The 25,913-nt window shown below is 44.2% G+C and overlaps 1 protein-coding gene across 2 annotated transcripts in view; it reads left to right on the top strand.

Annotated features, from left to right (window-relative positions):
* SRGAP1 (SLIT-ROBO Rho GTPase activating protein 1) overlaps positions 1–24,258 on the top strand; it is a 128,986-nt gene extending 104,728 nt beyond the window's left edge. For both annotated transcript variants that reach the window (XM_088522928.1, XM_088522927.1), the window contains exons 15-22: positions 296–430; positions 9,627–9,732; positions 12,250–12,474; positions 13,149–13,228; positions 20,056–20,236; positions 20,829–20,963; positions 21,094–21,439; positions 23,406–24,258. In XM_088522928.1, coding sequence (XP_088379054.1) covers positions 296–430; positions 9,627–9,732; positions 12,250–12,474; positions 13,149–13,228; positions 20,056–20,236; positions 20,829–20,963; positions 21,094–21,439; positions 23,406–23,783 — 1,586 coding nt within the window. In that variant the 3' untranslated portion in view covers positions 23,784–24,258. The remainder of the gene's footprint in view (positions 1–295; positions 431–9,626; positions 9,733–12,249; positions 12,475–13,148; positions 13,229–20,055; positions 20,237–20,828; positions 20,964–21,093; positions 21,440–23,405) is intronic.
* The last annotated feature ends 1,655 nt before the right edge of the window (positions 24,259–25,913 follow it).

Genomic DNA, 25,913 nt, shown 5'->3' on the forward strand with positions numbered 1-25,913 from the left:
TTATTTTAGTAATGACAAATCATTACATGTCCAGAAATGCACTGTGGGAACTTCAGGGTCTAAGAGATCACTAGGTTATGTCATTTAAAGAAACCTTTTTTCACTCTGCTATTTCAGTTTAATCACAGGCTGAGATTTCTAGATCAATGTTTGTTATCTTACTCGAATGCTTGTATTGCCACCTCCCACACAGTACAAGCAAAAAAAAACCCCAAAATGTCATTCCCTTATACAAATGTTGCATGCAAGAATTCTCCTGTATGTGTGTTTTACTTGTTTTATTTACTTTTTTTAGGTGAAAATCCTTTGGCAGATGACCAAAGTAACCATGACATTAACTCAGTTGCTGGAGTACTGAAGCTCTATTTCCGAGGGCTGGAAAATCCTGTCTTTCCTAAGGAAAGATTTAATGATCTTATTTCTTGTATCAGTAAGTAGAAATTCTTATTTCTTTCTCCTTAGAATTGTATTTTCACATATACAGTAGCTGCCTGGAAAAAGAGCTAACTTCACCGATTTTTCTGAGACAATTTGCCATCCGCAACAGTCTGGGTCAGTTATTAGTCATCCTCGCAGCTGTGGTCATTGCCTTTTTCCAGTAGGATTAATGCACAGTACACGTCTTTGTTTAGCCCAGCAGGAAGAACATCTCCTGGTGTAGCCGAGATGGTTAAATTGACACGCGTTGCTGTTTTGTTCGGCCCGCTGGGGCAGACGGAGGGGGATGAAGTGATGACCGTGCAAAGCGAGTATGTGACTTTGCACAAAGGTTTTCATGCCCTGCAGCTTGCAGTCAGTGCTGGTGAATAAGTAACTGACTGTTGGACACTGTGTGGTTCTGGGCTGTAGCTTAAACCCCCATGTCCAGCTGCTGGGACGACTCTTGGGCACAGGCACCACGGGGTGCAAGAGCCTGCTCTGCACCGAGGCCATGGGAGCAGGATGCTCCGCGGGAGCAGCGTGCCGGTCTGTTGCTGCTGCTGGTTGCAGCTGGGCACGGGGGGTTGTAGGAATTGAGGAAGGTGCCAGCGGATGGCTGAGTTGCACTGGAATGCACAAACCCCCTTCCAGGGCCCAGATGCCTGCAGATGCCTGCGGAGGGCTGAGGCCAAGCCAGCAATCAATAGCTTCACTGTTTCCTGCGGGTCCATCAGATGTAGGCAGAGCTGCTGACTTTGTGGAATAATTTCCTCCTTAGAACCCTTTCCTTGGGAATCGCTGTCTCCAGCCGAAAGGAGCAGGAGGCCGTCGCGCAGGTGCCGAGGGCTCTGGGGACGCGCGCGAGGGCGGGCGCTCTGCAGAGAGCTGCCCTGGCAGAGGAGAGCAGGGATGCAGGGATGTGCGCGCCGTGTCCGCGCAGGCCGCGTGGAGACCCGCGTGTGCCCTCTCCTTCCGTGTGGGGAGGGCTGCAGGGATTCAGCACGGACGTTACGGGTCTGCGTCGCTGCAGCCATCTCTGTGCACCACGTGTTGGGGCTGTCAGGACAGACCCTGGCAGTTTTCTGCAGCTGTCACTGTTTACAGGCCCAGTAGTGCTGAGAAGGACCTCAGAACTGCAGGCTAGTGGTCTGATCCCACACAAGGGATGATACCCAAGGGGGACACGGTGTCCATAGGAAGCCAGGATTCACCTTCAGGTACCTGCTGTGCCACAGCGCAGCAGATGTCTGAGAGTCAGGTAAAAATGAAAGCTGAAGAGGGATCACTCTGGCTGAGTTTGATTTTCTGCATGATAGGGATGCTGGAACTTTACATAATCATTCCTGCACTGCTTTATGGGAGTTATCTTGTGAGTGAATTAAAGCACCATCCGATGAAAAAAAAAATATTGATTCAATGGCTTCAGTTGACAGATAAGCAGTTTATCCTTGGATAAACTGTTAAAATGATTAATCACTTTAATCATTACATATGTGTGCCAGGTTTCCTTTTCAAAATTTCTGCTGTCAGATTCTGCCCTTTAGATCTCTTTGTGGGATTCTTATTTTGACAAACCATTAGGAACAAGAGGACTGGTAGTCTTATATGTGGAGGTAGTATTGCCCCCCTACTTGCAGATTCCTCCACTTGTGCTGGATGGCTTTAAATAGAATTGGGAAATGCCAAGAGTGAGCATTCAGCTTACAGAGACTGCACATGTGAGGGCTTAGGAGACGGAAAATATCTGCCCCAAACAGCCTTTTGAAGAAGAGGAACCTACATGATTTCAAAATGTTTCCGTTGACCATTAGTGCTTCTTAAGACAGACTGAGATATTTGGAGCAGAGGCAGAGGTTGTACACAAAGGATTAGCCAGCCTCTCCGGAGGGTCCCATTCAGTTATCCAAAATGTTCATTTGTTACAAAGAAATTTTAAGAAAAGTGACAATGAATACCAGATCTCTAGCACTGGGTTGTGGTTTCCTTAGAAGAGGTCAAAGTTTTGCAAGTTCAGGATAGGATGTAGATTAATTTGTTGCATAAGGGGAATTGACAACCTGTGTTTATAGCAGCATCATCCAGTAGAACTGAAATCAGTCATAAGCAATAGTCTTGAGCAAAGCACTGCTTTTCCCAGATACATTTTAGAATGGGACAGTTATTGGGAAATGACTTGTTGCCATCTGATCCTGTTTTTAAACTTTTTTTTCCTTTGAGGCTGTTGTTTGGTTGGGTTTCCACAACACTCTCTATAGGGCTGCACTGAAAGTCCTGTCAATGCTTCCTTCAGTGGATGGAGAAGATTGGATTCTATCGGGACAAAAAGGGGCATCTTTTGGGGCGTGCTGGCATGGCTTCATTTTCTGTAGGCACAGGGTGGGTTCTGAGCGTGCTGCAGGACGAGGAGGCAGCAGCTCTCGTGTCCCGCGCCGGCCAGCGCGCTGCACCTGCAGTGCCGCGGAGCCCGCCAGCCCTGGGTGCCCCACTGACCCCTCCGCTGCTGCGGGGAACGAGGCGCTCCTGTGAAAGGAAAAAATAACAGGCATTTCCGCATACAGGACCTGGAACGGTTCAGTCTAAATTGAACTGTCTTGTCTTGAAGACTAGGGTCCGTTGCCGTCTTTTGCCCTCATCACTCTGTACGTCCTGCAAAGGGGAAGACAGGCTAGGCAAGACTTTTGTCCCAGTGCAGACTTTGAGCCTGTCATCGCTGCGTTAGTGCCTTTTTCTGTGCTCATGTGACCCTGCTACACTAAATAGTTCCTTCATATGGTCCTTCATATTAATGGCAGCAGGCACTGGCTGCATTTCCTCTATGAGAAGAAAAGTCACTGTAAATTCTGTATGTCACAGCTCAGTATGCAAAGACCAGAAAGCTCTAGTGGTTTTAACTAAGCGGGTGTGAATACTCCAATTCTTGTTGCATTAGTTTTCTGATAAAACAGTAAGGAAAGGAATAAACCTCTTCAGCTTGTTGGACCAAATTTGCCAGTGCATTTTTGTTAACGTTGGCAGAAATTTTTATAAAAGAGGGGGAACAGAAAAAACAAATTCCTAAAGTTAATGTTCATGTAAAGTTATAAAAGGGCAGAATGTCACACATTTTATATGTGAATGTAATGGTGCTAGTGTAAAAAACCCTTGAAACAGAAGTACTTAGCTATGGATGTCAAGCATAATTGAGGCTACTGCTGTAAAACGAACCTTTCCTCAATGGCTGCACTGAGGAATTCCTTTGCATTTATGCATATACTTTCAAATGAAATAGAGCATTGTGACTTAATGCTCTCCCCTTTGTACATTGGAAACAGTACAAAATGACTGTGACTTTTAGGGTAATTTGTATTAGACTCATGAGAACATTGTTATTCTGTTTGGGTTTATAATATGTTTTAGATAAAATTGGAATCAAATTATAGTGGCTCCAGAGGAGGCACGCAAGGTAGGACAACATGTGAAAACTCCATCTCATTATGGGTTTCTGTGCATCACACAGCCACAATTCTGTATTCTCAGCAAAAAGCGTGGCTCTTGTTGCTGACAGCAGCACAGAATAGTCCAGAGGGTAAAACACAGGGGAAGGAGGAGAATTGTGCTGTGCTTCTTTTCTGCCCTCCAGTTATAGCTGGTTGCCCCACACAGAAGCGAGATGTTTGGAACAGGAGTTGCATGTGCAGGCAGAGGGTCCTGAAGTCGTGTCCTCAAGGCTCCCCATGTTTCATCCTCCCTGCATGAGCACTTCTCTCTCAGTGTGAGTTCTTATATATCTGAATTACACTTGAGTTTTACATACACAGCTGTGCGATGCAGCCCCAGACACACCTAAGCTATCCAGACAATTCAGCTACTGTTTAGGTCATTATAATTCTTCTTGCTGTCATCTCCCTTGCCTTTAATTTGATATACTAACACAACAGGATGGATAAAAACTTGGTTTTTTTCCCTTTCATCGTTTTGATCCTTTGCAGTCAGCAGTTTTCATTTCTCTACAGATATAAATATCTTATGTCAAGAAATTATCTTGTTGTTTTTCCAGTCTGTGGCCCATTATTTAAAAAGTTTAAAAAAACAAAAACTGTATTGTGAATTGTCAACTCTTCCCAAAGATGTTTCAGCACAATCATTACAGCTGTTTCCCTTCCCCAAGTAATAGCGGAGACGGTTGTCTTTGCCCATCTGTAATGTCTTCTTAAATAGATCTCACAGGGCCATAAGTGCATTGCTGAGTTAAAATACATATATATATACACCTTTGATTTGGATGAGATTTATCTAAAAGTGGAGAGAGGCTTAAGTTCACCCTTATATATGCTGATTTCTTGCTCTCCTTCCATGCTGCTCTTGCCTGGGGTTGTGCTTCGCTAGCACAGCCCAGCACTGGCTGTTGCGTTAGCCCAGTTAATTCAGTGCTGACACCAGGTTTCTCCTCCTACATGGGCTGATCAGTAATATCTCCCCCTTGCAAAATGTCTTCCTTTCTTTTGCTCCTTTTGAGATGGGCCAACGAAAGATGTTAACAGGATGGTAGAAGAGATGTAAACCGGAATTTGCGTGTTTGATTTCTGACCTCTGACTACTTCTCTCCTCATGGGATACCCGCCTCTCACCACCAGCACAGGCAAGGATATGTGTAGGGCCAAGATGGTGAACAGGACAGTGCAGTTAAAAAAATGCTTTTATAGCATTCTAACCAACCTTTAATGACAAAGACATGTAGCTGCTCAGTTGGCCCAAAACATTTGAGAGCCACCGGCAATTGCTCTCTTGCAAATGTCTTTTGTTCTCAGTCACCAATGCTTTGAGTTTATGTATTTGAATATTTATTGCCTGTTAGATGCTCCACTACTTCAGGATTATTACTTAATTAAACATCAATTTGCCTTATGTTTTCTTAATGTACTTTAGCATGAATATATCCCTGTCTTCATTTATAATTTAATCTTGTTTTATTTATGTTTGGGGTTTTCTGGTAGTAATTGTGTTTCCTCCTTCTCTGACTTTCTGTACTCTTCTGAAGCAGATTGTTCATCTTTTCACTTTAGAGTCTGTTTGATAAAGCCTCGTGGTGATTCAATGGGCAGTTAAAATGTGCTCTTTCTCAAGGAAGAGAAAAGTGCATGTTCACTGACTGTAGTAGGCAAAGGCCTCTGGAGCAAGTGCCAGTGCTCATCTTCCTGGGAAGGTGAGACTCACATCTTTCGTGTAAGGCTTGAGTAGCCAGATTTACACCTCTCTCACTCACGCCAATGGCTGGCAATGGAACAGGGAGCTCGTAAGGAATTCCTTCACTGAGGCAACAGCGTGAGTCTCAGATGGATTTATTTGTCCATTTTAAGCACAAGGACCAATTGGAGAGAACGTCCTTGGAAGAACCATTAAATAAAAAATTTCCAAGAGCAAGGTGAGGTTGCACTAGAACAGATTGTCTTGGAGAGGCTTTGAAGGATTTATGGACAGGTTGGACAGACTTCTCTCAGAGGTGATAGAGGTGAAGAGGCAGGTGAAAAAGGTGGACTAATAAATCTGGAGAGTCCCACCAAACCCCTGTTTTTTCATGTTTCATAGTAGCTGGTGAATGTTCCCTAGATCCAAAACACCTTTGATGTTAGATGTCTAGATGATTTTGTGGGTACATAGAAGACCAAGCTCCTTAAGTTATTTGGAAGTACATTAAATTACTGTCTGATGCAAATGAGGTAATAGTTCTGGGAACCAGGTCTCCAGCCCAGTGCCTTAATCATGAAACCCCAGAACCAACCTGACCTTTTTTCCTTCTCTCCTTTTGCCTCACAGCTATTCTTTTGTGTTTTGGGGGGCTGCACTGTAGTTTTCAGCAGAGCACAGAGAGTTCCCAATTTGAAACTTTTTTCCTTCTGACTGGTAGGAAACTCTCGTAGTGGCGAGTTTGTTCCCCTTGGCTGAGACAGGTCTGGAATGCAGCAGTATCAGATGGGCTCCAAAGCTACAGAATGGAGGCTACAAAATAGCCTTCTCCATTTGCAATATTTGCCTGATGATAGCGTTGATTTGTGGTTATATCCCTGTGTCCTTCACATGGGATCTCCTTCCCCGCCTCCCTGCACAATCAGAGAATGTGCATTAGCTCTTAGCGTGCTTGGCTTTGCCATAAGCTTATCCAATTGCTTGTGTCTGAGGATGGAAGCCTCATTTATCATTAGAGTAATGAACAAGTGCTCGGATTCCCTGTTCTCCATTTCTGTTTAGCAGCTAATTGCATTATTTAGGCAAGGCATAGGCATCAGTACATCAGATTTCACAGCTGAAAAATGGGAAATACCTCACTGAGCATTGAGGTAGGGCTAGTTACAGTTCTTAAAAATCAGAGAAATAAAAAGAGGGTCTCTACCAGAAGGGAAGATGCAGCTAACCTTCACATACCAGCATGGGAAAGGCCATGGAGGCCCGGCGATGCCTTCAGTTCCTTTGTGTGGGAAGCAGCAGAGCTAACACATTCTTCCCGCCTGGATGCAGAAATATTTCCCGGCATTCGTTCCTGCTTTCCTACATATCCACAAACACACATGCACCGCGCACATACCTGCAGCTATAAAATTTGGCTCCTCATTTAAAAGCAACAGGCAAATAAAAAATGTTATTACCTATCTCCCTTAAAACAGACCAGTGCTGAGAAAGTAAAACAAGCCTTTTGGAATAGTATGGAAAGCAGCCAAATTTACCACTTGGCAGTGGTTTGGATTTTCAATAAAGAAGCTTTCATGGAAGCTGGGACTGGGTTAGCAGGAAGGTATTAGAAATACACACACCTCATTCTAGTACATATAGCTTGCAACAGCTTTGTTGTAGACATGACCTGCCCGTGCTGGTTATGGCTCTGCTGGCACAGCTGGTTTTACACAAGGACATAGAGCCAGGCTCTGTGTCCCTGCCTCGTCCAGGCTTCCTCCTGGGGCTCGCTCCAGGCTCATGCATCCCCCTGAGTATTGCCTGGGAGAGCTGTAGCTGGCCCGGAGCAGAGGTGCCCCAGCATGGTGACTGCATCAGTGTTCAAGGCTGTGCCCTGTCCTGGTTTGGGTTATTATTTTAGACAAAGCTCTTGTACCCAGATAGTCAGCACGTTCCTGGAAGGAGCTGCTGGAACCACCTGGGGCTTGAACCAGTCCGTTTCTTGGTTCAGCTCTGGTTTGAGTTCAGCTAGGGTGAAACCTGTCCTGGTTTAGGGCAGTGAAGGTTTCTCAGACCGCCTGGCAGAGGCAGGGCCGCAGCACAGCGTGTTAGCCAGGAGAGGCTTTCATGCATCGGGCAGGCGCTGGTGCTGTGTCACAGCTGCTCCCCAGCTTCCCAAATCCAGGGTGCAGCGCTGGAAGGCTAGAGACGAGCTGAGCCTCACACTGTGCTGGCACCAAGAGCCTAACGAAGTGACTGACACCTCTTTAGACCTTCCACAGAAAACCCACCTGCACACATACATGTAGGCTGAAAAGCATCCCAACCTATAGCTCTGTGTACAGAGATACACAGCGCGGCTGGCTGGGGGGAACCGCAGGAGAGAAGGCACCAGCAGCAGTAGCGGGAGCTCTTGGATGGCAGAAGGGGTTTGAAGGCTGCATGAGGCAGTTTGGCTTAGCAGGCTGAGACGGTCTTGGGCTGCACTGCGGGGAGCAGGGAGGCTCTGTGGTGCTGCCCCATCCCTGATTCCCAGGGGAAAGAGAGGGAGAGGATGGCCATCGCTCTGCACGTCCTGGCGGTGCAAACCGCTCCCAGGCCGGCACATCCCTGTCACAGACTGCTGGCCGCAACCAGGGACCAGAAATGCCTCCTTCGGGCTCATACAGCTCAGCAGAAACATTAAAGTAAGTTTCAAGTCCCATACTCTGCTTAAAGAAGTGCAGTGCCAGAGTCTCGGTTCATATGGGCTCATTAGGTTATAAATTATACAGCCTGGCAGCCGTCTTTTCCCATATAAGCCCTGATGCAGGGCTCACCAATGCTGCTATTCCAGCATTCAGCCCCCCAGTAGAATAGTTTTTTTTCTCTTTCTGCAAGAGTTTCATGTTGCTGCTGCTGCAATAAATGTCTCTCAGCTGAGATGTTCTGCTTATGCTCAGGTCATGGTAGAAAAATACTCATTACTGGAGACCAGTTGTTCCTCTGAGAAAGAACAACACACATTTTGCATCTACAAATATGTGCTGATTTGTAGGAAACAGGCATAGAAAAAAAAAAGCACAAATAAGCAGGAGGAGCTCTGTTTACAGTTAACACATTTTTATGTGAGCAATTATTTTAAGTGTCTACTGTTAAATGTCACATTTTTAATACAAATGGCTTATCGGTGATTGGCATCAGCTCTTCTTTCTCATTTCCAAATTTTTGAACATCCATTTCAGAGCAACTACGTCTGCTGTAGTCTAGTAAGATTTTCCCTACATGACGTTAATTACAGCATTCTTTCTTGTTGACATAAGGAGCATTGCTGACATTATAGATTGTTTCTAGCAGTGTTAAATTACATAGAAAACACACTGATTAGAAACTTCAGAGACCGGTTGTTCTGGAAGATAGTTTGTCTTCTTTCCCCATCCTTGCCTGCACTTGTAGCACATGCTTCTGACCAACACAAGAAAAAATAATTTATCCTTCTTATTCTACATTAGAAAGTGACTTTTTTTTCAGCTGACTTTGTTTTGCTCACCTCAGAAGAATTTTGGTGGGGAAGGTACATGTGACCTTTGGATTTGTTGTTTACATGTTGAAAAACATAAAGTCTTTTGGCTGCTTTGCTATTATTGGAATTACAAATGGAGAGGTGATAAAAAATACTGATTAGAGAACCTTAGTGAGTGGAGTGTTATTTCCAATATCCACATTCAAATAAAGAGAATGAATCTGTGTCTGAAATTGAGGACAAACTTCTGTTCCTGGTTCCTTCAGATTACTTTTGTACTAATACTGTGGCTTTATGAGCTGTGTAGCAGGTGGGAGAGAATTTGACTTCAGCAGATCTGCACGGTGTGTTTGAATTTATTACTTTTAAAGTGCATATGATTTCAATGAGAGGGATGGGACTTTTAGGGCTTCTTTTTTTTTTTAATTGCCCCAAATGAGAAGGTGCTGGCAGGGACACGTAATACTAAAGAGACAAATGCCATTTGAGTGAACTGACTGAATGCTGTTTTGGACCATAATGGGAAAGATAATTTAAAGTATCTTCTTATGTTTTACAGGAATAGACAATCTCTGTGAGAGGGCTCTTCACATCCGCAAACTCCTCCTTACTTTGCCCAGGTCGGTCCTTATAGTGATGAGATACCTCTTTGCCTTCCTCAACCAGTAAGTGCTTTAGAATTCCTCAAGATACTGTACCTTTTATCTACCTCCCTCTGTGGGTATCAGGATTTGTTGTGTTTACTCATACTCAGTGGAGAATTTACACTGAAGCTTCACTGAACACAAAAGATAATATTTTATTTGGCAAAGAAAGTAGAAGTAAAACAGTTTTCATGCAGATTAGAATTCCATTCGTCCCAAACTGGGTAAAGTTCTAAGAAGACAGATTAAAGTGTTGTCTGAAATGGAGAGTGGAAGTGAAATCCAGTAAAGCAAGAAAAATAACATACACAAACTGTAGTTACATTAAAAACAATTCACATAATTTAGAAGTAGAATTTTTTCCCATCCCAAGATGATTTTAATATCCTGATGGGAAAAATAAATAATAAATGCAAGCAACATAGGCACTGCAAGCTATTTACTTGACGCCAAGTTCAGCCAGAGAGAGACTCCATGTTTCTGCTTGTATTTTCTAATAATGGGTCTACAATTAAGGAGAATGCCCCATGTATGTATGTTTTGATACAAACTAGTTGGATTTTCATGATATAAAAGCAAGGCAACTTCTGAAAAAAGGATATGCAAGCAAGTAGACTTCTGTTTCCTGCTTAAAACTTCAAAAGTTATATCGAGTTGCTCAAGGATTTCTCAGGTCAAGCTTTCTCCAAAAAATCCACAGCCTCTCTGGACAGTCTGTTCCAATGTGAAGATTTTTTTCCCTGTTTCCAGTAGGGATCTCCCTTGCTGCAGCTTGTGTCTGTTCCCTCTCATCCTTTTGCTGAGCACCTCCGAAAAGAGTCTTGCTCTATCTGGCCTACGCCTCCCCTTTAGGTAGTTGAAGGTTGCAGCTAAATTCCCTCTCCCTCTTTTGTACTCATTGTGCTTCAGCTTCCTAACCCCCTCAGTGGTCCTTCTCTGGACTCTACGCAGTTTATTAATTTTTCTTGTACTGGAGGCCCAGAACTAGACACAGCATCCCAAATATATCTATGTGAGTGCCAAGTGGAGGGGCATAATCCCTTCCCTTGAGCTGCTGGGCTATGTTCTTCCTAAATTGGTTAGGAACACAATTAGGCTTCATTGCTGCTAGGGAGAATGTCCTGAATCACGTCCAGGTTGTTGTGTAGCAGGACCCCACTGCTTTCCCTTGGGAGCTGCTACCCAGCTAGTCAGTTCCGGACTGGGGTAACTCATGCAGTTATTCTGCCCCAGACACAGGGCTTTGCCTTCATCCTTGATGAATTTGCTGAAGTTCCCATTAGCCCATTGCCCTGTCCTGTTAAGGTTGCTCTGAGCAGTGACCATGTCCTTCAGCATGCCTGTTGCCTCCTGCAATGTGGTGCCATCTGCACGTGCCTGCCAGCCCCTGGCCAGGTTGTTCATGAATGTGTTAAATGGTGTCAGCCCAGCCGTGGCCCCTGAGGAATGGTGACGTTCCAGCCACCAGCAGGACTGCTCATGTTTCACCATGACAGTCGTCACTATCTATCCTCCTTGTGGCACTACCTTGTGTATATAAAGGATGAAACAGAAACACCTTTATAAATCTGTAAGAACAGGATGTCTCCAGTTAACACATTTAGAATGTTTACTTCTTCAGCTTGTGTTTGTTGTATGTGACAAACTCTCTCCAAAATTCCCCTTCTAAAGGGAAGATATTGCTGTATTTAAGCACAAGCAAACATACTAATGCTTCAGGGCGCAGAACAGTACTGAGGTAAAGGGTGTCCAAGGGATTCAGTTTATGTTTGTCTGGCTCTGCACAGATACAATCAAAAGCGAGAGTCTCTTATGAGAAATTTGAAGTAGAGGAATAAAGAGCGACTTTTCATTCAAAAAGCAAGTTGATAACTGATAATACTGATTTTTCTGGGGGGAAAGAAAAGCATACAGAAATTGTTTAATAAAACTAAGTCTTTTGTTCGGGTGATTCCAAGATGAACCTCCCATGGAATTTTCTGGGCAGAAGACAAGGTGCTCAGGGATTTTAGGTTGCTTGATAAAAACAGAAACTAGAAGTCACAAGAGGCTTTATAAGATCCAGGAACTGAGTTACCTCCAGAGGACAATTCAATCTGCCTAAGTTTTATAGCCAGTGGATGGGAAAGATGCATCAAGGTCTAAAGAGAACTGGTAAGTACGTAAACCCATTTAGGATCCACTCCACTTGGGCCTTTGAGGATAAGCCCTGATGAGACAGAAGCAGTAGCAGCTGATGCATTTTTCATTAGCCCATTAGCTCAGTGTATGCTAAACACAGCAGTGCAGAAGCACATATGTGCACACACGTACATTACATACCAGAAGCTCACTTTGTAATTTATATAGCTCACTTCATAATTTATATATATATATATATATATATTTTTTGGTTTTTGTTATGTTGTGCTGGAGTAAATGTCAAGAAGAATGGGAAATCTCGTGAGGAAATTAAAATTTCTCCAGTTTTCAGAATAAGGTTAGTTGCAGTGAATAAGTCAAATTTTCTTTTTTTTTTTTTTTTTTCTGTTATAACAGCCTTTCACAGTACAGTGATGAAAACATGATGGATCCGTACAACCTGGCCATTTGTTTTGGGCCAACACTGATGCCTGTTCCAGACATACAAGACCAGGTGTCTTGTCAGGCACATGTAAATGAAATAATAAAAACTATCATCATCCATCATGAAGCTATTTTTCCAGATGCTAAGGAACTCGATGGCCCAGTGTATGAAAAATGTATGGCTGGAGATGACTACTGGTAAGTCTGAGTATTATCCTTCTATCTTCTTAACAAAACCTTCAGATTTTCCAGTTGACTCTTGTGATCTATAATGATTTTCTCAAGCTATAGAAGTACGAAGGTAAATAAGAAGAGTACTTAGGTTCATAAGGGAAGTGTCAATTGTAAAACAAATGAAGAAGAGGCAGTTACAATGATCACAGGATGTTACCTGCAAGGTTTTGTGGAGGGAGCTCTCAGGCAGAGGCAAGTGGGCTGCCAGGTGCACAGAGTGCACAGCCAGACAGGAGGCTCATAGAGGTGAACTGCCCTAACCAGTTCCAGCTTGTGGCAGATGCAGGACTCTTCCCCTTGCTCCTCTCCACTTTTAGCCACTTGCACACAGTTCTCTTAAATGAAAAGTCCGGAAAGTTCTGATATGAAGGAAGTTGCTATCTGAAGGACAAGTATGTTGACTTCTTCAGTAATTATATATTTGTCGTAGGGCACAAGAATTACTTTTCAAATAACTTTATGACATTATAATGATAATGTTAAATAATGGCACGGAGGGGTGACATACTGGATATTTGTGAAAAAAACTCAGTTGCCCTTGAGGCCTGGGAAGGACGGTGACTGAGGTTTAACGCCCTCTGAAGCACCCATTTCATGCCGTGGCTTCTCCTTCTGCTCAACCTTTTGTTTCTCTTCAGTGACAGTCCATACAGTGAACATGGTACCTTAGAGGAAGTGGACCAGGATGCTAGTACAGAGCCCCACACCAGCGAAGACGGTATGTCTGTGGCTTTATTGTGCCTTTGATAGAAGTTTTACAGGTGTTTCATGCAGGAGATCTGCTTCCTTTCTTCATTGTGTGTTACTTGAGAGAAGAGGATTTTTGACTGGCTGTTCTGTAGCAAAGCCACTGTTTTTAATCCTGTTTGTGTGCTTTTTCGCTCTGATCTATCTGTGTTTGGCCAGCTGTTTCCTTGTCCTCTCCTGGTTTGCCCAGTCATAGGAAGGGCAAGAGAGAGACTGTTTCAGTCAGCATATACTATTTTCTGATATAGTGTTTCATTTTTGGTGATCTTTTCTCTGTTCTATGAAAAAGCTAAACTTATCAAAAGTGTGTCTTTGAATATTTTAACTAAGAGGTAATTGCTACTCTGTATGCCACATGCAGTTCCAAATTTGAAAGCTATGCCTTCCTAAGGGTTTATAGATGTTGAAAAGCTTGATACCCCATCAGTAAGAGTTCTGAAGAATAGGCCTTCCCTATAAACATTAACTTCATTCACTCTGACAATTCAGGATGCGGTGGGGGGAAGTAGCTATAAAGAAGCTGATGCATCGTTATTAGGTTAATTCTTTTGAGCCAGATCTCCTAAATAAATACGGTTTATTTGACTTTGGGTTATGTCGATTGGGTCATCCCTCAGATATCTCACTGGGGAACTTCTGAACTCATTGGCCAGCTTCAGTCAAATGAACAGATGTAAAGAGGTGTCAAAACTGTTAAATACTGACACGTTTCCTGTCATTTAGTAGCTAGTTAGAGATCAAGATTGCAAAATACTGCACCCTGCAGAGAAGAACTGCCATGTGAGCTCACCGAGTATGTGGGCACCACAGCCCAGACCGCAGTGTCCAGCACATGTGCACTGAGAAGCAGCAGGAGCAAAAGCTGCTCCTTGTCCACCGTGGAGGATGCGTAGGAGGAAGAGGAGGAGACGGAAAGGGAGGGAGCAGGGGGAAAGAGCTACAGCAGCAGGGGAGCAAAATACTCTAAAAAAAAAAGTAAAAGGATGTCAAAAGCAACACCAGAGAGGAGCTGGGAGGCTTGCCATAGAAAGGGCAAAAGGAAGGGGCACCTATAGGCGAGCTGGCTGTGCTGGTCCCGTTGCGCACAGAACAATGTCACCCATTGTTCCACTGCCTGCTTTGTCACGGAGAGGGGCCAGCAGGGCCGGGTCGCCCGTCCCGTCCTCCCTGCTGCAGCGAGCAGGGGCAGGCAGAGCCTCTTGATGCAGCCGAGCAGGGGCAGGCAGAGCCTCTTGATGCAGCCGTCGGAAAGGGGTGCGTTTGTGTGCGCAGCCATGCCCAGGCTGGTGGCAAAACTCGGGATATGAGAGTAGTTTGTCTTACACCCAGGGTATCCATCTCCCCATGCCTGAACTCCGCATGGGGAAGTTGACTTGTAAGGGGCCTCTCTGGTGAAAGACTGAATTACTCAGAAGGTGTTGGGTTCTTTTGTTCACCAGATTGCCTAGCAGTTTAATTGTAGTTGCCCAATCACACCTTTTTAATGAATTTGGTTCTGAAAGGAAGCAGGCAGTTGTGTTTACAGTGAAATAGTGGTTAGCACAGAAATATTTGTGATTTAGGGAAATACTGTTGCGGAGACGAAGCCTGGATCGCATACAAACCAGCGTTCGCTTTCCCTTCTCAGCCTGCAAGCTCTAATCCTTTTTTTTCTTTCCATTGATAAAGACTTTCCATTATAATAGGATGTTTTTCTAATGTAGGCTACAGACACTTGCATTAAATGAAATGCATTCACCATCTCTTTGCATGTATATTCATGTGCCTGTCCCTTGGACAATTCCTTCCATAAAATATTCATGGTGTCTGATATGAGACGAGGTGATAATTTTACAGCTTGAATATTGAATCTCATGAGAGCCACCGACTGACCTGGGCAGACAAAGAGAAAGCTTCTGCTAAAGGGTGTAGGGCATTTTGGCATTTTAATATGATTGATTCATTGATCATGGGTTCGATGCATCAGTGCCAGTAATATGTGGGGAGAGAGAAAGGGAGGCCCAGCACTGTCATTCTGAGCTTGGTGGCATTGATCGGATACGTGGTGATTTCGCTCTGTTAGGAGATAGGTGAAGCAGATTCTATAAATGCAGGAATTTTAATGTAGAAAAATCTGATTCACTTTATGCTACAGTGTCCTAGACGTTCCCAAGACCAGGTTGCTAACCCCACTACTACATTATTGAAACATAATCCAGAAACCGTGGTCAAAAGCTAAAGGATTTGTTCCTCTGCTTTAGTTTTTGTGGCTATAAGAGCTATCTGCTATATAAAGGTAAACTGCAAGTGAGTCACTCTGTGCCTACTAGAATAAACCCACCTCTAGTGTGTGGCTGAGCAGAACTAGGTATGTTTAATTACAAATTGCAAACCAAACAGATTTTTTTTCAATTAAAAAAAGAGCAGAGTACGTCAGCAGAAGTAAAACCTGGAAGCTCGTGGAAAAGAAGATTGGGGCTTACAACTGAGCATATAAATATAACTGCCAAATTTTATACCTATTAAACATCTTTTTTTTTTCCTCCCTAAGGCTATTCTCATGTTTGTATATTTCTCTTGATCACTGGAAGGGCTGGAAGGAAAAGAGGGAAGAAAAAGGGAAAAAGAGGCATGTTTCGCTATAATGTCTTATGACATTGAATGAAATTAAATTGAATTTGTGAGGTTTAGACCATTTGGACTCAAGCTGAGGCACAAATAAATTTATTTATATCTAATTTTGCTGCTGAAAATCCTTACCTGATAATGTCCCTTATGTAAGGATTCAAAGAGTATTAGATATTATTTATGTCTTGCTCAAGCAGTTTTTAGAATATTTTCTTTAAGTTACTGGAGATTTTTTATTCTCATTGGAGGCATATGAAAACGGGTTTGTTTCCAAAGGAAGTAAGAGAGAATTTCCTGAGGAAGTTAAACAGATGGGTTATTTCTGCTGGAAAAACATACATACCATTAGTATAATACAGTTCATAGATATGTCAAAAATAAGGGGGGGAAAATGAGACAGTTTTTCTGCTGAAAGCAAAAATTACAGGTCCATGTAAGGTTTTAGGCTGCTGTTGTGTCCCCAGCATGTGCTACTTTTACTGCTTTTTAGTAGTTCATGCTGGGATCAACATTTTGGCAAATTCTGCTCTTTTGACACCTGGCACCGTTTCTTTGCTTGTGTTGTTCCCTAGTCAGGGAACTGCTGTCTTGAGAACCAGACCTCAAAATTGCCAAGCCCCAGTGTTCTTGGGCAGGGAGCAGAAGCGGCTAAACCCATCAGGAGCCACTGCATTCCCAGGGAACTCAGCACACAGAGTTTTCCAGGCAGGCAGGGCGCACACAGGGTCTCTGAGGAAGCACCGAGCAAGGGCAGGTGCCACCACCTCGCAGAAGCGCAGGGGTGGCCTCCCCTCCTCCCTGAGCTCCTGGGGTGCAGCCAGCACCTCCTTTGCAGGGAGCCATCTGGTCCCACATCCAGCCCTCTGGTCCTAGGTGTGAAAGCGGCACCTCTGTTTGTGCACACTGAGCTGGTGGCTCTGCACAGACCTACCTGCCATCGAACCTGGGCTTGTAAGCACAAGGCACGGAAATGTGCCTCCAGATATAGTAAAAATATTAACAGAATTGGGAATGAGTAAAAAAGTGAGAACAGAGTCCCTGAAGCTTTTCCCAACGTTCTTCAGTTTGTCCTAGATTTGCACTTGGACATCCCTGCTTGAAACACCAGGGATGATAGCTGGTGAGATCATATATGTCATCAAGTACTTCTTGACATTGTAGTCAAATGCCCTCGGGTATGGGCAGAGAAATGCAATTATGTTTCCTTCCAAGCTGTCAATTTTACTGCTAGACATTACAGTTCAGTTTCATGCAGAATCTGAGACTAAGCTACCAAATTTCACCTTTCATCACCTTTGCTTCTGTGAAAAATGCTTGTCTGTCATTCAGTAACCTTGGTATTAAATGGCTTAGCTTTTCAAAGTGCATTTGTTACTGGGAGTGACTGTCATACTATTTTGGTTTTAACTATTCAAGTTTGACTTGTAGAGAGGTGAATTAGTATTTAAGAAATAAAATCAGAATACTGTTTGTGATAGGAAGGAGTTGTCCATGTAAAAGTAGCACCCAACCAAGCAAAAGGTCCCTTTAAAAGTAATAAAATCCTTCTGAATTTATATTTGAACTTCTATTAAGAAGACTGTGTGAGAGGTACCAAGGTTTGCTCCTTGAGGAAGTAGGGTTTATTACCCAGGAAATCTAACAAATATGTCTCAGAAGTCACGTCCGTTATCAGTACGTTACCAGCTCATACAGCTGTTTCCAATGGGCAGCTTCCTTGAGGCAGCTGAGTAAGTCTTGAAATCTACAGTGAGGCACAGGACATGGGAGAACGCAAAGAACAGACTCTTACCTTGTACTGCTCTTACATTACTGTAATTCCACCAAGGGGGATGGAACTATTCCTAGTTTTGTTCATTAAATTGCAAACAAAAAGATTCAGACCTGTGTGCACGCGTGTGATACTCTATCATCTGTTAAAACCAATGTGCAAACAGGAAATTCCATAGCTTTTCAGTGTAGGGTTTATCAGTCAGTCCAGTGTCCATAAACATTATCAGTTAGCTTCAGAGAAGGTCCGTGAAAAACACATGCAGGCACTTAGGCATTTGCCTGCTTGTGGTAGAGGGGGTTTTGTTATTTCTTTGCTTGCATTTTTAATTCCTACCCATTAGTGGGTGACTTGGGCTCTGAAACCTGGGAGCTTGTGCTTCCACTCTTTCATAAGCCCTAATTTACATCTAATGCAAATGTCTGTGCACACAAGTGTCTAAGTCCTCTTCTGAATTCTGCCTGAGATCAGTAGTGTTTTCTAATAATGAATTCCACAAGCTACATGTGTGATGTTTGCAAAAGCGGCATTTCCTTTTATCAGCTTATATTATTGCCATTTGATTTAATGTCATTTTCTTATGGTGTGATGCAAGATAAAGAGGCATGTTTAATCTACTTTCTCTTCAGATGGCATCTCTTTCCATGCCTCTTCTCACTTTGTCACATCTATGCTTTCTGTCAGAAATATGTTTTAGATATATTCTCCAGAAATGAAACCATGATCATATTTTAGAATATACCACTGTTGCATGTACCAGCATTAAAATTCTCCCGATTTTCCAAAAACACCACTATGTGCCATCTCTGGAGATATCCTGTTTTTGCAACAGCTGACTGACCAAAATGGGCTGCAGTTTGTCAGCGACAGTTCTTAACCTGACCGCACAGCAGCAAACCACAGCGCAGCCTTCTGCAGGCTGGGCAAGTTATTAAAAAACAGCTGCAAACTATAACCTCACCAAAGGTGCGATCATTATGTTTTCATGCTGCAGGATGAGGTTAATTTTAAAAAGACATTCCTGCGCAAAATGTTGTCATAAAGGGACAGGGGTTTTTTATTATAAGTCTGGCTCTCTGGGGAATTACAGCCTCAGCGATTTTAATTTGCACCAGACAGGAAGCTGCTATGCTAGTCATTAGCCCAGATGTTAATTTCCATCTAAATATTGCTCTAATTACGTAAAGAAATTTGTCATTTCAGGGGGCTCTACTTTGAGTTATTCAGATCAACAAAGTGTGTGATTTTTAAACTAGTATTTTGCAGGTTTTTCTTTATGTTTTGGGACAGTGATGACAAGTTTGAATCTATTGGAGCTCAGGTGCATTTGGTTTTGTGCAGAAGATAGATGTTGTTAAAATCACAGCTGCTTCACTGATGTCAAGGGGATATTCTGACAGCTCTGATGCTACCTGCAAGGAGATGTTCAGCAGGGGCCCTTCACTGACATCAATTTGCAAGCTGGCATCCTTTACCAGTGTAAGCCTGAATTTACAAAAATACTGAGGGAAGAAAATGTGGGTTTAGTTTCATCCTTGAAAGACAGGCCTTCAAAAAAAAAATTCTTTTATTATTTCTTGGTGGAAAGGCTTTTCCACACTGTGTGGAAACAGGCTAGGTCTGCTGTAAGCAATGTTTGACTTCAAAAAATATTGAGCTCCCCAGAAGAAACCAGAGGAACGTGGGATGCTGGAACAGCCAGCAGTGCCTTAAGCAATTTCAGGCCACACAGGGACTGCCCTTGCGTAGGAGTCGTCTTTAGGCGGTCTGGATCTGTTTCCTTACCCAAGAGAGCATCAGGAGAAGCTTACACGTATTCAAGTACTCAGCTCAGCATTGTTTAAAATAAGAGGTTTTCACTGGGTCTGCACTGTCATCACATAAAAGACAGAAATTTCATAGTTTTAGGATATGAGAGCTGTCAGCGCAGCCCGGTTAGGTAGCACATCCCTCCTCATGACTCCTACCACTGCAGCAGCTAAAAGGCGCTGCTCTTACTTCTGCTGGGCCACACGTTGCTTCCTCAGGTCGCTGTCTATCCACCCGAATGTGCTGGTACTGTCAGAGGTCTCTGTTCCGTCGCCTCCATCCCCTGCCCCAGACGTGCATGAGCCGGCGCGTGAGGCGGCAGAGGGCCCCTCGTGCCCCAGCCGTTGCAGTCGCCATCGCAGCTCTGTTCGGTTCTCTCAAGCTTCCAGAGCAACCCAGGCGTTGCCCAGCTGGGCTCAGGCTGACTGTATTTCTCTGTACGGGACGTATTATAACCACTGCCCGAAGTCTGCCTTAGCTCAGCTGATCGCTGTCACTTCTGTGTCTTAATGAGTGCTGAGTGAAAGTGATATGTGAGTTTTGTGAAACCAAAAGGAGCAGATAAGCCTATCTGGAATCTGATACCCTTCTTTTTACCTCCCCCCTCCCAGAGTGCGAGCCTATAGAAGCTATAGCCAAGTTTGACTACGTTGGAAGATCTGCACGAGAGCTGTCTTTCAAAAAAGGAGCTTCCCTTCTTTTGTATCACCGAGCATCCGAAGACTGGTGGGAAGGCAGGCACAACGGGATTGATGGCCTTGTTCCTCACCAGTACATAGTGGTGCAGGATATGTAAGCAGTGTCCAGTGTGACAATGTTCTTGGTGGGGTATAAAAACATACGGAAGCTGTTAACAAAGTAATTCCCAAATTGAACATGCTTTGAAGGCTTGGAGAGGTTAAGGGTTTAGATAGGTTTGCCTCTAAACAGGCTGTTTCTGTCTTTATTGCTTTGAATTGACAGCTCTTAACCAAAAGCTACTGCGAGGCTAAGCTGCTTTCTTTATGGATGTGTTCCCAGCACATCAGCAGGCAGCTGCTGTTGCACCTATTTTAGTTAGACTATCTCTTTTTAGCAATTGCTGACTTTTAACTTCAGAATAACAGGGATTGGAGAAATGCAGCCCTGAACTTTTTTTGTTTTATAGTATTAAGCATGTGCTTTGCCAAAGACGACAAAGTTCTTGCTTACTGAAAATTACAGTCAAAATGGAAAGAACTCAGTAAACAGAAGGATTACCAACAAATGTTGGAGACAAGAAGGGACTACAGTGCATCACAACATTCCTGCTTTTTGTTTCTTATGGGGATTAAAGCTGTGAGTGCTGAGATGATCTCTGTCACACCTAACTCACTCCTCACCTCACCATGTGTGTTTTGTTCAGGGACGATACCTTCTCAGATACCCTGAGCCAGAAAGCAGACAGTGAAGCCAGCAGTGGGCCAATCACTGAGGATAAGTCATCATCAAAGGACATGAACTCTCCCACTGACCGTCACTCCGATGTGTATTCAGGCAGGTAAGCTTGAGCAGAACAGGTTTGCAGCAGTACTCAGAGCTCACCTCTCAAGTAACACAGCAGTTACTTCTTCATGTGTTTATGGTGGGTCATGGCAACTTACCCAATGAGCACTTCTCCGTTTGGGCAGGCAAAGAAAGAGATCAGAACCGCCGCCGCCTCTGAGACGTCCCGGCAGAAGCAGCGATGGCCACTGCCCCGTGCACCCACCACACCCGCTCTCCAATTCATCCCTGGAGTTGGGATCCCCCAACCTGGCGAGCCACTGCAGCCCCCGAGCCCTCCTGCAGAACCGCAGCCTCAACGCAGACAGCCCTGAGCGGAGGCGCCGGCCTGGCCACGGCAGCCTCACCAACATCAGCAGGCACGACTCGCTGAAGAAGATTGATTCGCCTCCAATTAGAAGATCTACGTCGTCTGGTCAATACACAGGCTTCAATGACCACAAACCACTGGATCCAGAGTCAATAGCTCAGGTTGGTGTCTATTTCCTTTTTTCTTTCTTTCTTTTTTTTTTTGTCACTCTGCTTTTCTGAGAAGCAAGTCTCAGTAAACAGCGTAGCCCAGAGCACATACGGATTTTCTTGGAAAAAGTGCACTGGTAGGAGGATGTGTGTGGAATATTTTACTTAGCTTTCTAAACAGAGAACATGGGAAAGGCGATGCATTAAGGCATCCTGGGTGGAAGAAGCACAAGGGGGAATAGACATTACAGAAATAATAAAAAGAAATTATTTCCCGTTACACTGTAATGAAATTGCCTCTGCCACTGGAACACTAGGAGAATATATGATTACAACAGTTATGTAAACCTCCGTCCTCTGATGAAAGCTGGCCTAATCTAACTTGCATAATTAGTGTTCAATTATTTTACTTTATTTTCACTATTTATAGTGTTACAGTATACAGAAAAGTGCTGTGACTGGCTAGCACTGACCTTTTTGATTGAAAACACAGATTTCTATTTCAGGCCTAAGTTTCATATCGTTTTGCTGATTTAATGCTTATATTTGTGCCTGGGAACACAAGGGGCAAGAAGTCACACAGAATCACACAGAATCCCAGAATGGCTGAGGTTGGAAGGGCCCTCTGGAGATCATCTAGTCCAACCTCCCCGCTCAAACAGGGACACCTAGAGCACATACACCTACCTAAGTCATGGGTCCTCTTATTCCTGTGGGAACAGTCACCGATCTCTTTCCTGGTAGGGAAAGGTTGGGAAGGGTGGAATAGAGAGCACTAAATCATGAGATTGTTCTCTTGTACAAAGCTGGTAACAGGTCTTGAGCAAATAGATATCACTGTCTTCAAAACTCAATTTTGACTAGGTAGTATAACATGATTACTAAGGGCATCCTGAAGGTACAATGTGATTATGAAAGTATTTCTGCTACAGAGCTGTCATTCATGCTTTAAAAATTTAATGTACTGATAATGCTTGCTTTCAAACTCTGCTTCTAATGAGGGATAGAAGGGGCTGTCATGGCTGGTTCAGCAAGTTGAACAACATATTGGAGAATTAGAAAATGTAAACATTATTACTGTTTTCTTTTACTCTAAGTTATTTATTTACTTTCCTTGAACTACACACAGTGCTGTTTGGCTGAAGCTGATGTTTTTCATGCCTAGACTAGTGATTATTTGGCAGTGAGAGAACTTGAATTTTGATTAACCTACATGAAAGTTACTGTGAGCAAGCAGGGATATTTAACCCCATTTAAGTGTTTAACCATATCTCAGTACCACTAAAAGTAGAAAATCAATCTTGGCTCATTCTTTTAGCATTTGTATCAGAATTACTGATAGGAAAAATAATTCCTTAGGTGACCTCATTGAAAAATGTCTTGTAGTTTTTTTCTTCTTAAAATTTAACAGAGAGAAACAGAGAGGGCTTGACAGACACACGAGCTTCATTTCCTTAGACAACCAATTTTATCACCTCTGTGAGAGATTATTGATCCCGAACACCCAAGGGACTCTATATGAGGGGTGCAGCCAACTAAGAGTTAGCAAACGGAGTAAAATCTTAACAGTTATTAGTACCCAAGAGTAACAGAAATCATCAGAATTGAAAAAAAAAAAAAAAGATGCTGCTAAGCAAATGTCCATTCTCTTAACAGACGCTTAGTAAAATGGGTTTGTTTCATTATAGCTGAATTTTGACACTCAAGCATCAGGTAAAGAGGAAAAAAATAATAATATAATGTTGAGCCAAAGCTGCCATCGTGCCAGCTACAGTTTTTCTTAAATGAATCTGGTGGAAATTGGCTCTAATGCTGTAATATGCATTAAAGAGGAACGCTGTAGTTGGCTCTAACGCTATAGTGTGCATTAAAGAGGAGATGGATGGCATTTCAACTGGGGCGTTTCCAGCTCCCTCCTCCTGCGCCTTGTGCCCCTTGCGAGTGTCCTGACATGCCGCTCTCCCTGTGCTCTCACCAGGACATCGAGGAGACCATGAACACGGCGCTCAACGAGCTGCGCGAGCTGGAGCGGCAGAGCTCGGCCAAGCATGCCCCCGACGTGGTGCTGGACACCCTGGAGCAGATGAAAACCACCCCCACGCCGGCCACCTCCACGGAGTCCCTGAGCCCGCTGCACAGCGTCGTGCTGCGGAGCTCCGAGCCCCAGATCCGCCGGAGCACGAGTTCTTCCAGTGACACCATGAGCACGTTCAAGCCCATGGTGGCCCCTAGAATGGGAGTGCAGCTGAAACCTCCTGCTCTTAGGCCTAAACCTATTGTTCTTCCAAAAACTAATCCTAGCATAGGACCTGCCCCTCCTTCCCAGGGGCCAGCAGACAAATCTTGCACAATGTAAAAAAGCTCAGCTACCCGCAGCGCACGGCTGAGCTATGCTAGGGAGAGGAATGGCTCAACGAGAGAAGTCAGGGTTCCATAACATCATTTGTTCATGTTTATAACTGGAGAGGCTTTGTTTTTCTGTGTTTTTGAATGTATTGTCTGAAACTAGCTACATTAACATGGGCATTTGTATTTTGTATGGTTTCAATTAAAAACAAAACTGGACAATTGTGCATCATTTTAAAATACAAACATAGACTTACTTGAAAACTTAATGCTGCACCATTTGTAATAAAACCAACACGGATCACAACTAGCTTGCCACGTTGTACCATATTTCACAGTCTTACTATAGGTACATAATAAGGGATCCTGCACAAAACTGAGGGGTGGGGGGAGCGTAAGGGACATGGAACCTCTTATTTCTAGGTCACCAAACCAAGTCTCAACTAGGTTAGTGAGAACTGAAATCTAGCATGTGAGGATTAAGTGGCCGCTGTGGAAGGTCTAATTTATCCCAGGCCACATTTTCTAATTTAAAACACACCAAAAGAAAACCCTCACACACTCAAAACTGGCACCGAGTTTTAGCATCGTTTTTGGCAATCTTACTAGAGACAAGTGCTAAATAGATAGGGAGACCACATTACTCTCACCAATAAAAAGCATCATTCCCAGCCGTAGGCAAAGCATATCTCCAGGATAGTGTGAAGAAGCTGCTTTTGCTGTCCCCTGTAGTAGTGTACCTTTTTCATGAACGTGGAAATTTCCTTCCCTGATACCACATTTTCCACAGGAGCTGAATCCATTTAAAGTTCACAGCCGAGTGAGGCGGGCTCTGGAGCGCGTGCGAGCGCGTTGGTCCCGTTGGCAGGTCCGTAGGAGATCGGGAGGATCAGCCGCACGGAAATTCGGCACAGGGCCCCGCTCCTTCCCTGCGCAGCGTCCGACCCGAGCCGCCATGTGAGCGGGGCAGTCGGGTCGCTTGGGGCTGGCCTAGCGCCGCGGCCCGTGTGACCCGGCGCAGGCAGCGCTCGTTGCCTCCGCAGCGCTGAGGCGGCAGGAGGCGCCTCTCTGAAGAAGGGCTCCCTCCTGCCGGCTGCGCGGGGTCAGGCGCTGGACGCACGGCTGGTTTTCTGCCACCTAGATTCAGGCTGACTAAAGTTTTCCATGCCTTTTTTTTCTCCCTTTTATTGACGAAAGGCGATTCCTGTCTCATGTCTGTGTGTGAGTGAGGACTGTCAGCTTTGCTTGGCGCTCTGCTGTTAACTTTTGTTACATGTGAAGTAAGTGTACAGCTGTTTTGCACATTACAACACGAAGCCATACTATTATTTCTGTGAACTGTATTTGCCAACATCCAGTCCATAAAATAAATTTAATTGAAGAAGAGGGGGAGGAAAAATCAGTTGAGGTCTACCTACAGGAGCACAACTCGCTTTAAGACCTGTCTTTCCTCAAATTACTAATTATTTTGAAATCTCATCAGTGGAAAACTCTAAGTTGTACCACTCACTATACATAAGCAATTGAATTAGGGAGGGGAAGAGTAGCCACAAAACTGGATCAACATAATTACCAAGGTGGCAGGAGCAATTTCCTGTCGTTATTTAGGAGCTGCTTGTTCCTGCTCTGGTTTACGCTCTGTAGATAGGTAATGCGAGGCCCGTGGTGTGAGAAGCATCCCATGAACTGCATCCCCGGGCTGCTCCCGCTCTTCCCGGTACTTGCAACCCCGCCACGGTGGCTGCAGCTGCACCGGGTGCCTTGTGGGCTGCTTGGGCCGTGCTCCACCGCTCAGCGAGTCCCGACACGCTGACGGTGCCGGCGTGGGCGGGATGGCTGCGCTCGCGTCGCCGCTGCGTCCCTCCGGGCTGTGCCGTCCAGCGGTAACGCCGCGTGTGGGGACACACGGCGCAGAGCAACGCTCGTCCCTAGGGCTGACCGCTCGCTCAGAAAAGGTTTTCGAGTAGTTCCCAGGTCTGCTAGAATCGGTGGAACAAACTGGAATTTCAGCTTTCACTTACGTGCAGTTTTAGTCTAGCATTTTTAAAATAACTTACCTGGCATAATTGAGATGGATACCTGTATCTTTAAATTACATAGGGAATTTTGTATGTTTAAATAACTGTACTGGACTCCATAA

This window comes from Tinamus guttatus, unplaced genomic scaffold (assembly GCF_059628265.1).
Source record: "Tinamus guttatus ecotype Peru unplaced genomic scaffold, ASM5962826v1 Tinamus_guttatus_pri_ptg000171l, whole genome shotgun sequence".
NCBI classification, from domain to species: domain Eukaryota; kingdom Metazoa; phylum Chordata; class Aves; order Tinamiformes; family Tinamidae; genus Tinamus; species Tinamus guttatus.